Here is a 16,229-nt window from a genome sequence, read left to right as displayed (position 1 = left end):
TTTAATTTTTTTTTTTTAAATTTTTGAGGGACAGACACACAGAATGAGAGTGGGAGAGGGGCAGTGAGAGAAGGAGACAGAAGCCGAAGCGGCTCCAGGCTCTGGGCTGTCAGCACAGAGTCTGACGCGGGGCTCGAACTATGAGATCGTGACCTGGGCCGAGGTTGGACACTTGGCTGACTGAGCCAGCTGGTGCCCCAGGACTGCATTTTAAAGGCTGGAAATAAATTCTGGCCTGGGCTCCCAGAGGCCTGCCAGGTTCCAGAGATGTGTCTTGGGGGTTTCTTGGAAATACGGAGATCTGACCTGGGACGTTCTGTCAGAACTAACCAGATGACTTGGGAAGTGTGTTTGTGAGGCGCCCGTTCTCTTGAGCCCCGTGAGTAGTGGCTGGGGTGTTTCCTGTGGGCCCTAACACACTGCAAACACAAACACCTCCCTGACAAGCCACACCACAGACCCGGGGAGGGGCGTGGCGGGTGTGTGGGGTTCGTGCAGCAAACTGTGCTTGACAGACGTGGGAGAATGAAGACTGTCAACACCTTGGGGTATAAAAAGCTCAAAACCAACTTTTATTGTGTGTTTGTTACAGAGGTTAGATATGTCATAGGAGTATGAGTCACCAAGAATGGAGGGTAAGTCCCCGGGGCCACCTGGGGCAGTAGACACATCACTTCTGACTACAGTGTGCCACATGGCGTGGCTGACAACAGGTGGCTAAGAGGTCTGATGGTCTGTGAAGACGCGGCGGGGGGGGGCGGGGGGGGGGGACAGAAGAGAGCTCATGTGGGACCATCAAAGTCTTAAAAGGCACACCTGGCCTTCCTGAGGGGTTAAGAGGCACATCCTGGGTCTTTGGGAGGAAACAGAGCTGCCAGCACGGAGGCCCGGATACCCGCGGGTGGGAGCCGCACGAGGGGTTCAGGAGCCCTTGGCGACACGCTTCGCTTATCAACACCACCCCATTAGGCGGGTTCAACAATGCGGGGCATCTGCGGGGTCTGGAAGCGCAGTGACTCTAAGGGCACGTGTGGAGACATCAGGTACACCCGGTGCAGAGCACTGTGGCACGGCCTGATGGGGGTGCTCGGGCGGGTGACCGTTCTGTTGGGAGGCAGGTGTCGCCAGTGCCGAAGCCCCTGCGGGTGCCCACGGGCTGTTTGGTGTGAGCGCTGGCACTCAATTCCTTTGGCAGCCTTTCCGTCAGAGTTTGAAAGAGAGGATGAGATCGGTTTTGGGGGCGGCGTGTGAGGTAATAAGTTAAGAGTGAGCACCAAGGTGGCCCCCCCGGCCGAGTGTAGCCCCCCGAGAAGCGCGTGCAGGGCGCGGCCCCCCGCACGTCACAGGTTCTTCATGCACACCTGGCAGCGGCTGATGTGCGTGCGGATGAGCCCCGCCTTGAGGGTGTCGGCGGACGGCGAGCCCTGGAAACTGCGCTCGGGGATGGTGGTGAGCCAGAAGCTGTACTTGTTGGCGTAGTAGTGGCAGGTGCCACGGCCCCCGTTGCACTCGATGAAGGGCGTCGCGCGGAAGTCCTCCAGGCAGCTGCCCGGAGACACCAGGGACTGGCCACCACCTTCGTCGCCGGCTGCCGTGTGCTGCACAGAGGGAGATGGGGCAGGGCTGTGAGCGCGCCCGCAGGGGGACGGCCCGGTCTCTTTGATGCACCGTCCTCCCCACCCCCCCCCCCAGCTGAACACCCCCCGGAGTTTGTCTGCGCTTTCAATACAGACCGCCTGCAATAAACCAGGGTGGCCCACGCACCAGGCACGGTGCAGGGACAGGGACGTGAGCCCACGCGCACCGTCTGAGCTTAAGGGAAGCCCAGAGCAGAAGCAGGTTGTAACCGGCACACGCGGCTGACTCGTCTTGGGGAAAAACACTGTCTCCCGAATCATCTATTCAAAGGATGAAGTGTGTTCACCTGGCAGGACAGATGCCAACGTGTGAACTGCTTTTTTTTTTTTTTTCTTTTTTCAAAGGAAAACTAAAGTCAACATGCAGGGCACACGTGAGGCTGGTAAGGTAAAAATAAGGCAGAAAGAAAGTGGCCTCGACAGCTCCTCCTCACTTGCTCTTCTGGAGAGAGACTGGGAGTGGTTCTGGAAATCTCCACTTGCTGGTGTCTCGATAACCAACAGGTACTACTTGTGTAATGATTGTTTTTTCAATCAGAGGGTTGTTAATTAGGCAGCTGGTCACCTGAGAGGACCATGTGGCTGCTGGCCGGGAGGCGGGAAGCGTCAGAGGGGACCTCGTTTTCACTTCTGTCCCCTGCTACTTTCTCGTGGTGTCACAAGTGTGGCTTGTTAAGACGCACGGGACCACCGGGGCCCGAAGCTCATAGAGAAATGGGCCGCCAGGCTTGGTGGGACACACACTGTCCCTGTGGCTTGTGGGACAGGGATGTGTCTCAGCCACAGTGTGAGGGAAAAAAAGGAGGCTGTTCTGGGGCGTCCTGGGCGGGTAACCCAGGTCAACCTCTTTAAACAAAGCCACAAGCACAAGAAGCTTTGAAAAAGGCTTGTGCTCACAGAATGCAGGAGCCCCCCCAGCCCAGAGCCCCACAGTCCATTTGGTGTGGGAGGGAGCCTCAGGCCCCACTTGGCGTGAAGGAGCGGAGGCCGGCCTGGGGAGGGCCCTGCCCTGGAAGGACACCTGGAGCGAGCTGTCGGGCCAGGGTCAGGAGGAAGCACCCTGCAGGAAGCCTCAGAGCTGGGAACAGCCTGGCCGGCAAGGGCTCTGACTTTAGTCCGCACGCACGCACACACACACACACACACACGCACACGCACACACACACACCTGCACACATGCACACAGACGCACCCCGATGGCACGTGTAACCACACAGGGTTGTTCTGTCCTCAAAAGTCACCTCACGTGGCCGTGATCAGCTTCTTGAAAAGTAGGGAGGTGCCTGTCTGCACAGAACTTAGTATTCTGTGCTTCGAATTATTGCAGCAATGATACCTCTAAAAATATTAAGAATGAATACTTACTTTTTCCTATCGCTTACATGTTATGTTATTTATATGATTTATGACTTATGGCAGTTATAACGAATATAAACACAAGGCCTACTGTCGTCACTGGCCTTTCCTTTCTCCCTACAGTGGTGGAGTAAGCAGGAAAACCGTAAGGGTTGCTATCATGGTGGCCCAGTTTATCCTAATTGCAGCCTGTACAGTGGCCTGATGGCAAATTCACGGGCCCCTGTGGGTGGGGCAGCCCATGCCTGACATGGCTCAGTTCGCAAAGTGCTTAGGCAAAAGTGCAGGCTGTATTCCAGCTCTCATCCCCTGGGCCAGATGCCCTTGTGCAGTGTGCAACCTGAACAACTATCCCGTGTGATTATTCTTCCAGAGGCAGGCTGTGTTGGGGAGAGGAACTAGATTTCCACCCAGTTCCATGCTCAGAGAAAGCAGGCAAGTACCACATACCATGAGGAAAGAATATCCAATCCACAGACTCCGCCATCCAGCTGGGCAGTGGGGGATGGAGACATCTTGACTGTGTACCGCTATGGCGACGGCTGGGGCCTCACACACGGAACAGCGGCTGATGTAGGGCTTGATTTCATCCTCGGCCACGGGCATCATGGGCAGCGGGGCCGTGGTGGACAGCCAGTAGGACTTGTCGTTGCGGCTGGCGTAGTAGCACACGTCACCCGGGTTGCAGTACAGAAAGGGCATGGTGCTGAACCGAGCCAGGCAGGAGCCCGCCAGCCCTGTGGAAAGAGGTCGCAGCTGAGTGTGGCTGGGAAGACGCCCCTCCAGGCCGGGCCAGGTCCCAGAGGCCCCACGTCACGGACCTGCCCACCAGCCACCCGGCGGGGCTCAGATCTGCACAGGGGACCGGGCTAACGGTTTCCAATTCCTTTTTTTGGAGTCTGCCCTGCCATTTCAGCCTTGCCCTTCTAGAAGTTTTCACACACATCCCTGGATGGAGTGGGGTCTTCATGAACTAGCACCTGGCTGAGGCCTATGTTGTTTGGGGGTCTTCAAGACCAGCCCCGAGAAACCCCTGATGGGACCCAAGATAAGGGCCTGGCTTCCTGCACCCTGAGGGGCCCTCCCTGAAGGAACTCTGGCCATACGAACCCCAAACACTCCCCTGCTCCTGGGTACAAAGGTTGCCTTTATCTCAGGGCAGAGAGGATGAATTAGAGCTGCACAGTCTTCCCTGCTCACATGGGCTGCCTACTGGGCTTGGGGACAACGTGTGGGCACCTGCCACCAAGCCTGCCCAGCGCGGGGCCCACCGCCTAGGCCCTGCTCCTGGCTCTGCGTTTTAGGCCCTGGCCCTGTGCGTTTGTCCCGCTTTGTGTTCTGTTAAACTTATTTCGGAAGTGGAACCTGTAGACGGGAATGTGCACATAGCGTCGGGGTTGGATTGAGGGACTCCCCACCCCTGTCCCTACCACAGGCCCCTCAGACGGAGGCACCCCTGCCCCTCCCCCACTTTTCACGTGTGCTCGCTGCACTTCCTGTGTGCTTTTAAGTCCTTTCAATTCCTTTTGGTAACCAGGCTTACTTGAATGTGCATCTGTTCTTCCGGGGGCCCTGTGTGACCCCCCCGCTCCTCATGGCCCCAGCCTGACCGTTTACAGAGCCTGCGGCGAAAAGCCAAGCTGGGGGTGAAGCTTCTAGTGGCCTCCAGGGCAGGCGGGGCCACCCCTGAGCCTGTGCAGGCCGCAGCCTCTGTGGTCCTGACCTGAGCTTTGGAGGTCTCAAAGGCCATTTTCATCTCTTCTGGAAGCCCAGGGATGTGGATGGGCCCAGTGCCCTCGATCGGCAGGAGCCCGTCCGGCCGAGAGCTGCCGACGCTGACCAGGAGCCGAACTGGCCGGGGCTGGCCGGGTGGTACCTACCCAGGTCCTGGTTGTGCGCCTTCTCCTGGCCTTCGAAGTACAGCAGGCTGTACCCACTCCAGAGCTTGTTCATGCCCACAGGGCACATGGGCTCCTGGTCCGTCTGACTGTGCTTCACCAGGAGGTAGCCGATGCTGACGCTGCGGCCGGGCATGCCGGGCAGGCCGGGGGTCCCCGGGCGGCCTGGCTCCCCTAGAACCCGGGAGAGAGTGGCCGCCTTTCAGCTGCTGTGCGGACCTTGGCCTCTGCGGCTGCTGCCCGCTTTCTGCCCGAAGCCTGGCCCTCACTGGCTGTGCCCCTTGGAGGACCTGCCAGGGCCCTGAACGAGGGGCTGGTGCGGAGCCAGTCGAAGGGCCCAGAGGACTGCGGCTCACCCGCACCCAACAAACGGGACTCCTCTGTCCCAAGAGCCCCGTGGCTGGGCACGTCTGGGTTAGAACTCTGCCTCCCACGATGCCCACCCAGGGCTCGAGTCCGCCCCTGGAGCATAGCGGAACATCTACTGTGCCTCCAACAAGACGACCCTTCAAACACTGGGAATCAGCTGTCCATGCTGATCCTGCCTTGCTCCCCGCCCCTCCCCCCAAGGGACACTTCCACTTGTCCTCACGTTCCTCACGGGACGTCCCCTCCACCTCTGCTGCTTGGTCTCCCAGCCTGGATGACTCCCCTCTGCCCACGTGTGTCCCTGGACATACATCCCCCACGGAGCCCACAACCTCCTGGCCGTGGGTGGGTCCGTGCGCAGGACAGCGGACTGCACTCTCCTGTGATGGGGACACCGGTCGTGCACCCCAGTTGAATGTGACTCACTCCTACCACTGTTTCCGAGTGAGCTCAGAGGGGACTGAAACAAACCTACTTCTTTGTGCACAAATTGCTGGTATTTCTGGCCTATCCTGCCCTGCGTATGTACAGATCATTTTAAGAAATCAGTGACACCAGACTTTACGATGGCTGCCACTAACACAATTGCTTTCCTTCAGCTCACTGACCCAGACCTTTGAGATCATTACAAAGCCCGTTTCTCGAAGCGCGTTGATTGCCTCCTTCCTGCGGACGTGTCAGTGGAAGCAAGGGGGCCGGCCTGTCTGGGGACTCTGGACCGGGTGCCCTCATGGGCACAGGTGTTGTTACCGAGCGCCACAGCCTGGGTGAGGGGCAGCATCTTTCTTCTCGTCTGGGTGCTGGCTCATCCCTCCCCACGCACCACAGGACACTAGTCAGACCCTCAGTGGACCTGGAAGAAACCCCCTGCCCTCTGCCCCCTTTCTGTCCGTCACTCACCTTCCTGGCCAATGGGCCCCTGCTGTCCCATGGGCCCCTGGTCTCCTCGGAATCCAGGAACAGCAGAAACGCCACCTCTTCCCTGGGGCCCTGCCTTCCCTGGAGCCCCGCGGAAACCTGCACAGCCACGAAACGGGTGTGAGCACCATGGAAGGCGTGACCGTGCTCAGTGTCACTGATGCTCAACACAGGCTTTCCGGGGAGGAAACCCAAGCGAAAAGAACGCGAGCAGGAAAAGGCGTTTCCCTGGCGGCTCTCCGGCAGGGCTCCTACCTGGCTCTCCTGGGGGGCCCTGGGGCCCCATCTCTCCCTGTGCCCCCGGGGGGCCTCTCCTTCCGTGTGGACCCACTGGCCCTGGCTGGACGGTGATCCTCTGGGGGATTCCCACAATCCCAGGGGATCCCACAGAACCGGGGGCACCTGGAAAGGGCAAAGAAAGGCCAGTTGACACAGGGGTGCTCCCGGCTTCCTTGCAATGATCTGTATTCCATTGTTTTCATCCGTTGAAACCAATCTTGGAGCTTTCTGGAACCATCTTGCCATCTAGAGAATAACCCGTCTGCGAGGTCGCTAAGGGCCTTCCCTTCACCGGCGGCTGTCAGTCACCCAGTCACGGCAGGAGCCACAGCGGGTCCCAGCGTGGCACTTCAGAGGGAGGCCTCGGAGGGGTCCCCCAGCCCGGAGGGCCAGGGATCGTCCTGAAGCCCAGTTCTGGGGCCGCCCACCTGAGATGCTGGCTGTGTGGGTGTGCGAAGGCCACTCACCTGGGAGTCCCCTGTCTCCTTTGGGCCCCTTGGGGCCTGGGTCGCCCACACTCCCGGTGGCTCCTGTGTTTCCCATGAGTCCTGGCTCCCCTCTGGGTCCTTCAAGACAAGCAGGACACAGAGGACTCACATGTCTGTGTGGGGGCTCCAGCCCTGCCCCCCGCCCCCTGCCCTGACTGGTGCCGCCAGCCTCCCCGGAAAGAGGAGACAAGAGGAGCCCTCCCTCCATGGGCACCGTTACCTTTTTCTCCTGGGAGTCCGAACACGCCAGGCCGGCCCTGGGGCCCGGGGTCCCCGCCCCACCCTTTGGTCCCGGGGTTTCCTGGGGCTCCTGGGTTGCCCTCATCTCCTTTCCTTCCAGGGAGAGCAGCAGGTCCAGGTGGCCCCGGGGGCCCTCGATAACCTGTTGACATGAGTCACCAGAAAGACGTTACACAGGAGGAGGGCGCGGGCACGGCCAACCGGCACTGGCATGTGTTGCAGGACATGCCCGGGGGGGCCAGGTGTCGAGTCCCCTGTCTGGGGGCGTCTTTGGCATGTCTAACACTGGACGAGTTTTCTTTATTGTGGTAGAATATACATAACATAAACCTTACCATTTTAACCATTTATTTTTTTAATTAAAAAAATTTTTAATGCTTATTTTTGAGAGAGAGAGAGAGAGAGAGAGAGAGGCGGAGAGAGAGAGAGAGACAGAATCCGAAGCAGGCTCCAGGCTCTGAGCTGTCAGCACAGAGCCCGACGCGGGGCTCGAACCCACGAACTGTGAGATCAGGACCTGAGCTGAAGTCGGACACTTAGCCAACTGAGCCACCCAGGCGTCCCCATTTCAACCATTTCTAAATGTGCGGTTCAGGGGCACTGAGTACACCTGTACTTCAGGGCACTGAAGGACCTGTGTGGCCATTGCCACACCAGAAGGTCCACCTCAGACCTTCTCATCTTCCGGAAGTGGGGCTCTGCCCCCATTCACCTGCGACTCTCCGTCGCCTCCCCCAGCCCCGGCTCCCCCCATTCTCCCTTCCGTCCCTGGACCTGAATGCTCTGGGGACTCGTTACCAGTGGCATCACACAGTGCTCATCCCTCCGTGCGCGTGTGGCCCATTTCCCTTTGCACAATGTCCCTCAAGGTGGCAGTGAGACTCTGTCCCATCCCTACAGTAATCCGGTCACCGCCGGGTCCTGCCCCACAGATTGCAACACACAGAAACAGGAGTCCTGCTTACCTTCTGGGCCAAATATGCCCGGCGCCCCTTTGTCACCAGGTGACCCGGAGATGTTGGAAGGTGGGGTGATTCCTGGAAATCCCTGCAGTCCCGGACTCCCAACTGGGCCTCGTTCCCCTTCGGAGAGAAACAGAGGAAGTCAGTTTGCCATCACCGTCCAACTTTTCAATCTATCGTTTCCCCTCCTGTCCAGGAGCAGAGCCGCCAAGGAGGGGCGGTGAGGGGAGGTGGGGACCGTGCCACACTGCAGACGTGGGGAAGCCACTGGCCCCTCCTGCTGCCTGGAGGGTCCCACGGATCTTGCTCAGCCGATGTGGCTGTGGTACTTGAGGACGGCCCCTGGGCCCTGGAAGGCTGGCTCTGTTGCTGGCTAGCACTTGGGTTGGGATGGAAGGTTCCGGGTGTGGCCAGCACTCGTGTTGGTCCAGAAGGACCACACGGACGCTCCCAGTCTGCCCTGTCGCCCTCCCTTCGGTAGCCTGGGTCCCAGCTTTGCACAGCTGTCCTCGCCGCTCGAGGGTTCTGCGCTCGCCGATCCGCGTACTCGGCGGGGTTTATTGGCGATGCGCCCTCAGTGCCGGCGTCCCTCCCGGACAAGCAGAAGAGGCAGACCCTCGTTTCAGCTCCAAGTGTCAACAAGGATTCTTCCTGTGTCTGTTTAGTGCTGTGGTTTTTACATTTCTGGGCTTCCTATTGGTGATTTCACTGTTAAATTGTCCCCCCTCCTCCCCGATCGTGCTCACAGAGGACACGTGTGTCACAGGGGCTTCCTTTGGGTAAGAGACCGAGCCGGTGGCCACGAGGTCCACGTCAACGTATCAACAACACACATCAAATAAGGTGTCTTTCAACAGAAACACATGAGAGCAAAAGGTCACGTGTAGGTCGGTCGGTGAACGTGTGACCAGGGGCTGTCAGGAGCCTGACTCTGCATTTCCATGAGAGTCCCTGGTTCAGAATCTCTCACTTGGTATTTGCTTCGCAGAACAGAACTGCGGCACGGGACAGGACCGGCCTCAGGCACTGATGGAGGACAGACGGTGGAGGACAGTCCCCATGCGAGCAGATCTGTGGGAGCCCCCCGGTCCCGCGTGTCGGCCCACACGACGGTCACAGGTGCCCGTCCGTGCTCAGCGGGCGTGGGAGCTGCCAGTGGGGAGGCGGTCGGTTTCTCTCCTAATTGCCAGACTGGTGTTTGTTTTCTCCCACAGTCTGGAGGTGCAGAGAGGCGTCCGGGTGTCCCGGGACTGTCACGTCTCCTCCAGGGCGGACGGTGAGCTGGGCAGCACGGGGCAAATCCGCGTGACCGAGGGGCCAGCGGCCGCCTCCTGTGCCCCCCACGCAGCCTCCTGGCTGGTCCTCAGCCACACCGCGGCTCCGATACCCGTCACGGCGCGTGCCTCTGCGCAGCGGACGGAGAAACGCGCCAGGGGGAACACTGAGAAAGGTGTCGTCTTTGTCTCGATTACAGGCAATGGGCAAGCGGGTTTACGAGGCCTGTGGGGACCGGCCAGCTGCCGTGTGTAGTTTGACAGAAAACGACACCAACTGAGCTGTGTCTAAGTATTGTAACAAAGTGACCGAAACAGGCGGCGAGTGTCAGTGGATAATGGCAGAAACTCTCGAGTCAGAAGATCCAGAGGGGCCGGATTCCCACAACAAACCGCAGTGACTGGGCCTCTGTTAATGACACTCTGAGTGAACCAGGCTCAGTTTGCTGAAATCAGGGTCAACACAAGCCCATTCCCTCCTTGGCGCCCATGGATCTTCCTAAGTGTTGAAAGAAACCCCCGACTGATGGAAGTTTGATGAAAACCCGTCCTGCACAGGCAAACCATGAATTGAGCCCCACATCAGCGGCAAGAGGGGCCTCGGCTGCAAATCTGCACTTCTGGCCTGAGGTGAGGCCCACGGGAGGGACAACGATGGCTCACGGTCACCCGCCATCCTCGGAGGACAGTGTGTCCTCACCGGCCTGCCTGGGGATGTCTCCGTGGGAAGTCTCCCTCCCTCACGATGGCCAGAGGCTGTGGCCCAGTGGGCAGAGCCCGGAGTCTGCTCAGAAACCACCAGCTCGTTGGGCTGCCGTGATTCTGATGCGGGACGAGGCCCTCGCAGGGGATAGCTGCTTTACAGAGAGCTGCGAGGCCTCAGGGCCGTGTGGGAGCCCGCACGTTCTGGGTCCCTCTGATGGAGTGCGGGGGGCTACACTGTAGGTTCAAGAATTCTGGGAAACAGATGGCACACAGTTAACGTGCGATGGGATCGTGGGGCGGGGTGGCGGAGTCTTTCGACTTTGTGGCGGTCACAAAGAGTTTCACAACATTCTGCTCCAACGAATGTCTGTGAACACTGACTCTGCAGCAGGCATCTCGCCAAGGTATAAACAGGGGAGTAAGAGAGGTGATTTCTGTCCTGCTGGGAACCGTAACCTATCCCTTGTTGCCCGTTTCTGAGCCTGAACATGTGCCGTGTGCATCAGTCGGCGTGCCTCAGGACACAGGGCGCAGCTGAAGTCTTGTGAGCACTGTCCATGCCTCTCGCTTCCCTCTGTCCCCTGGGCCCAGCCTCACCTCCATATCCCGGGCTGCGTTCCCCCGCCCCTTTCAGAGGGCAGCTCCTCTTACGAGCAGGACTCTCTGAAAAAATGCTAATTGGAGGCCTTGTAGAGAAGCCAGCGAGCGTTGCTTTCTGGGCCTCTTTGTGTAAGAGCCTCACCTGTATTATCTCACCGCATCCCCTCGATACCCAGAAGGTGGGCTTCTACCTTCGTTTTATAAGCAAAGCCATGTGCAAAGTCGTACCAAGTGAGAGGCAGAATGAGAACACACATGCAGGCATCTGACTTCAAAGTCACGGCACTGCCAGCTCCCCGGGGGGCTCTAAGGAGGCTTGTGCCGGTGGACCAACCCTTACCCCCCGAGCGGGGAATGTGCCGGTCAACAGACCCTGACTGAGGCTGCGTGAGCACCGTGCAGCCTCTCAGGGCTCATACTAAGGCCCCGGCTGGCTGAGCCTCTCCTCATTCTCTTGCCTTCAGGTCAATGCTGTGGAGCTCAGATATCAGGGAATTCTGGAGTTTCCAGCTATTTGAAAGAGGGGCAGTGACAGACCTTGGAGAATCAGGCGATGTGGTCGGTGAGCCTCTGGACACCGGCTGCCCTCCGTGGGGGATCGAGTTGCTGCCTTCCTTGGGTACTGACTACTCTATGGGGTTGCTGGCTCTAGCTTACTAGAGTATCCTGACCGAAGCATGCCCTGGGCCACTGTGTGACAGGCCTGCGCCCATGTGCTGGGTGTGCTGGCGGCCACGGATCGTCAGTAAGCAATGACGATGCTCAATGCTCAATGACACTGTAATACTTTCAACACGCTCTGCCCCTAGATACTGATCAGACTTCCGTCTGGAAACGTTTCCCACCTCAGGTCAGGCTTAAGCACGTGTGCCGGGGGCTTGGGTGGGAGTGGGGCCCTTTCTCAGCAGGTGAGACACCTTTCCCTGGTTGGCTCCTACCACAGGCCAGACCTGCCTGCGGGGTTCAGCTCGGTGACTGTAATGCTTGTGTTTACGTGTTCGTCTGACACTGAGAGCTTGTGACGGGTAACCACTGTGCAGGTGCCCCGGGGACATGGGGCAGGGGACAGAGTGTGGTCCCTACAGGTGGGAACGTGTCCTTCCCACCAGAGAGGGTGGTCACTCACTAACCCCTGATGGATTCTAAGAGTATAAGGGTGGAGGGCTGGCCAAGGGGTTCTGCAGCAAGAAATTGTCTGCAAAGCAACTGGCACTTTCTAGGGACCTTCCCACATCCATCTCTCGGACTCACAGACACCCCAGGTCTGGTGCCGCTGGCTGGTCCTTGGCCTCACCTGGATTTCCTCGCTCCCCTTTCTGTCCTGGGGCTCCGACAGGGCCTGGGCGGGTGTTGGCCTCTCCTGGGTCACCCCTGTCCCCGGCAGGACCGGGAAAGCCGGGGTCTCCGTGGGCGTCCACACCTGCGGCAGGGTTAACACAGCGGTGACGTTAGCATCCTCAGCCATGGCAGGCTGATCTTCGGAGGCAAAAAACCAGTGATGCTGTGCACCGAGACTCGGGGATGGAACCAGAGGCCGGCCGTGGAGATCCCAGCTGGCCGTGCGGCCTCAGTGTCCCGGATGTGATTGTAGTTGGAACCTCTCTCAGTCTGCAGCACCACGGGGGAGCCCAGGTGGCCTCTGGGAGGGCCGCACAGCCCGCACGGAGCCATCCTGCTCCCTGAGCCCCCAGGTCCAGGACGTCCCCCACTAGCCCCTGCCCCCCACCACTGGGTGTGGTCACGTGGCTGGGGCAGGATTAAATACCTGGGGATCCTGGAAAGCCTTTGGTGCCCGGCAAGCCGTGGAGTCCGCTGATGCCTCGGATGCCTGGAAAACCTGTGTGGGTTTCACTCACGGTTATTTCATGCACCGGAGAGCAAAGAAACTCTCGAAGCAATTCACACCTGGTTTTGTTTGCTGTTATACAGTCTTCCATCTGGTTCACTCAAAAGCCCGGCAAACAGCAAGCAGTTCTGCACACTGTGACTTGCACATCACTTTCGTGTCACCCAGGAGAACCATTTAACTTAGATTGTTTTCATGGAATCTTTTTACAGGCTCGTTATGGCCGTAAGGGAGCTGGACGGAAGTGCGGCGTTTCTCCTGATGCTTGAGTCACTGTACATATGTGGTTTGTACAAGCTGTGCTCGGAACCAAGGCTCTAGCATTATTCCATTCCCTCCGGATTCCCGAGCATAAACTTTTCTAAGTAGGACATGTAAGGCTGACGGCCAATGAGCGCGATTCTTCCTGGGATATGGGGAGTGAGTGTGGGTGGGGGTGGCCCCTTAATGCTGGGAAAGACAGCTCCTGAGGGCCTGGGTAACCCCCCAGCTCCCGCCAAGAGCTCGGCCAGACCTGGCTCAGCCGCAGCCGGAGCCCTGGACAGGACAGCAGGGACACTGGCTCCTGTCCCTCTGTCCCACCTCTGCATTGCTGTGAGCCGACCAGAGAGAGACCAACCTGGCTCCCAGTGCCCCTCCCTAACCTGCAGGCCTGGCTCTGAGTTGGTGCTCGTGTCTGCAGAGGGAGAGACGCTCTCACCTGGTGAGCCTGGGATCCCGGGCCAGCCATAGTCTCCTTTGTCACCGGGCGCTCCTGCCCGCCCCGGCTCTCCCTGCGGCCCCTGCAGCCCTGTCAGTCCTGGGAAGCCTGGGGGTATAAACACACCCTTAAGTGGGACTGGAACCCCCAGCAGCACCCAGGAACCCCAGGGCCTCCCTGGTCTGTAGCTCGGTTCTGCCTGGAGGAGGAGGACCTTTGTGGGAAAGGAAGAGCCTTCCTTCCAGCTGGAAACGTGCCCCACGTACGGGCTGAGGGCGGGTAGCTCAGCTTTGCCAAAGAGAGAGTGGCCTGTGTTCTCCCAGTATTGTCTTGCCATCTGCGTGGGAGTCCGGAGGGAACCCAGGAAACCCTGAAGGATCAGCCTCAGGATTCCCAGGTCCCACGCAAAGCAAGGCAACAACAAAACAAAAGCAGCAACAAGGAAAAAGCGGGGAAGTAGCCCCCCTGTCTGCTTTCCAAGCTAACTCGGGATCCGCAAACATGTTTCTGCATATTCGGATGCACAGAAGGGGTGCTGTGACCAGAACTCAGCCTGCGTTCACAGGGAGACACCGGCCATAGGAACTCGTGCGTCAGTTCCTATGCATGTCCCCGCGGCAGGCCGCCTGGTCCTCTCCATGAGCTCGGTCCTAAGGCAGAGCTGGGTCACGGGTAACACGCAAGGGCCAGCTTCCTGGGGCGCGGTGTGATCATGGCAGACTAGGACACAGGCACACCGGCCACCTCTGTCCTGGGGTCCTGAGGTTTGGAGGCCCAGCTGTGGGGGGAGGGCACACATGGGGAGGCTGCGTGACAGCAAGAGATCGTACCTGCTTGCCCTTTAGGTCCTGGAGGGCCTTGGACGCCTGGCACGCCTGTTATCCCAGGGAAGCCGACTTCACCCTCCGTTCCTTTTTCCCCAAAGAATCCCTTTAGACCTGTAAGCACAGAGTTCTGATTGGAGCCGAGCAGACACTGCCTCCCTGGGGCTTAAAGGGGACGCCAGGTAAGGGATGCTGTCATTTCACACGGCTGCTTCTGCTGTGAATGGCTCCTTATCTCAACATGTTCCTTCCCCGACTCCTGTTTTACCTAATTCAGTGGCCCCACGTCCTAGTATTCATGCCCTTGGGCATGGATGGGGCCGACGTGGGTCACCCCAGGTCACTGTGTCACTTCATCGGTCATAGAATGTGTCATGCATCTCTGTTTTCACTTTGTCACCTCTTTGGGTGGCTGGCTCTGGAGAGGACACCCAAGCTGCTCAGGGAGAGGCCCACGTGGTGAGGGGCTGAGGCCTCCCGCCAACAGCTGCTCTCGGGTGCCATCTTGGAGATGGGCCCTCTTGTCCCAGACCAGCCCGGGGTCAGAACCACGGCGCTCCTGAATTCCTGGCCCCTGGGGACCATGAGATACTTCTTGTGGATGTTCTAGGCCACTGTGTTTTGAGCACCTCGCCAAGATCACCACCTAGGGCCCCTATCGGAGTGGTTCTTCATGTGTGGTGTGTCGGGGACAGCTGGGGAATCAGTCATACATGTGTGAGCCTCTGTCTCAGGGATGGCTTAGCAGGCCAGGGGCAGTCTGTAATCTGCATCTTCAACTAGCACGTCAGGAGACTCCGCCATGGCCATCAGGCGGACTTAGAAACCCTGCCTTCGCCAGTGACAGTATTCCGGGTCAAACGTTTGCGGTGTTTTCTGGCACGCTGGAGGATTTTGAAAACTTCGGATCAGCTTACATCCCACATAATCACTTTCGTCCAGGGTCTCCTCAATTCTGAGTTGCTCATAAAAGGTACTGTTAACATTTGTGTGGTCTTGAAGCAGAGCCACCTGAGAAGTTCTGCTTCTTTCTATCAGTTATTCTAGTGTTTTAAGAATCCTCTCCAAACCCCGACCAGCCGCGTGCTCTCCCTGCAGACAGTCCCGTGTACCTTCATTCCGGGGATGCCAGCCTGAGCCCCGTTCCCCCCCCACCCCTGCGCCCCCAGTCCCCCGAGGCCCCTACTGCGTAGGAGCCGGTCTGACCAGGGCCCCTCCGGCCACCCCCTCTGCTGCTGACCTCTCAGGCGGCCCTCATTGGTCCGAGGGCGATGGACCCCACGGTCGCCTGATACACGTGTTATGGCCCCTCTGCGCCTGGGACTGATGTCCTGAGACACAGCCCTACTTCCTGGGCCCACAGCTAAGTCACCTACACGGTTGAGGGGTGACAGCCAGAGTTTTTGGTGGGGACAGCCTCTTTTCCCCGACATATTTTCAGGTGAATAAATGAGGTTATTGTTAGTGACCACGGAGCAAAGATGGTCTCACGTTTCTGCTTTTATAAACCAAATTGTCCAAAATTCTGTAGAAGGGGAGATATAGGCAGCCCAGGGTGCCTGTGTGGCTGGGTGGAAAGCCACCGTGAAACCAATGATAGATGTGCAGTGAGCCCAGAACAGCCGGGAGGCATGGACTGTCTCTGGCTCCACGTGGCCTGAATGCCCCAGTCACACGGACAGACGCTTTCCCCCGACCAGCGCTGTCCCTAGGAGAACTTGGGGCTCCAGGCAGCTAAGGCAGTGAGGGGTCCCCCGAGAGAAAATCCCCGGAAGGGATGCATCTGTCCCCGGCGCCCACTAGTGGGAATGCTGACCTTGGCCTCAGGGACACTCAGAGAGGAGGAGTGAGCTACTGTACCACGCGAGGCACCCCTCCCCCCACCCCGTGACATCGGGGGCCTTGTCACCCTGCTCAGGGCATGCGCCTGACTCCCGCTGCCCTCCTGCAAACCCCTCGCTGCCTATCACACACTCTGGCCATTGTGTCATTTGCTTCGTGTCCTACCGTGTCTCTCTCAGGGACAGAGAAAGCTTTCTTAACATTGTCTTCAGGTTTAACTGAATTAAAAATTCTTCTTTGCGCATTGGGCTTGGAGACCTCAAACTGTTCCCTGGAATGGGACCCACGGTG

General features: G+C 58.8%; 1 protein-coding gene across 1 annotated transcript in view; it reads right to left on the bottom strand.

Annotated features, from left to right (window-relative positions):
• Nucleotides 1-543: 543 nt before the first annotated feature.
• The window catches only part of COL4A2 (collagen type IV alpha 2 chain), a 173,557-nt gene continuing 157,871 nt past the window's right edge, over nt 544-16,229 (bottom strand). The window contains exons 37-48 of the mRNA XM_043573741.1: nt 14,103-14,210; nt 13,273-13,380; nt 12,492-12,563; nt 12,021-12,146; nt 8,151-8,267; nt 7,166-7,327; nt 6,925-7,023; nt 6,434-6,580; nt 6,161-6,277; nt 4,874-5,065; nt 3,444-3,730; nt 544-1,598 (exon numbers count right to left, since the gene is read on the bottom strand). Coding sequence (XP_043429676.1) covers nt 1,341-1,598; nt 3,444-3,730; nt 4,874-5,065; nt 6,161-6,277; nt 6,434-6,580; nt 6,925-7,023; nt 7,166-7,327; nt 8,151-8,267; nt 12,021-12,146; nt 12,492-12,563; nt 13,273-13,380; nt 14,103-14,210 — 1,793 coding nt within the window. The 3' untranslated portion in view covers nt 544-1,340. The remainder of the gene's footprint in view (nt 1,599-3,443; nt 3,731-4,873; nt 5,066-6,160; nt 6,278-6,433; nt 6,581-6,924; nt 7,024-7,165; nt 7,328-8,150; nt 8,268-12,020; nt 12,147-12,491; nt 12,564-13,272; nt 13,381-14,102; nt 14,211-16,229) is intronic.

This window comes from Prionailurus bengalensis, chromosome A1 (assembly GCF_016509475.1).
Source record: "Prionailurus bengalensis isolate Pbe53 chromosome A1, Fcat_Pben_1.1_paternal_pri, whole genome shotgun sequence".
Classification (NCBI taxonomy): Eukaryota; Metazoa; Chordata; class Mammalia; order Carnivora; family Felidae; genus Prionailurus; species Prionailurus bengalensis.
The sequence above is the reverse complement of the archived record's forward strand: the minus strand, read 5'-3'. Positions and strand labels throughout refer to the sequence as shown.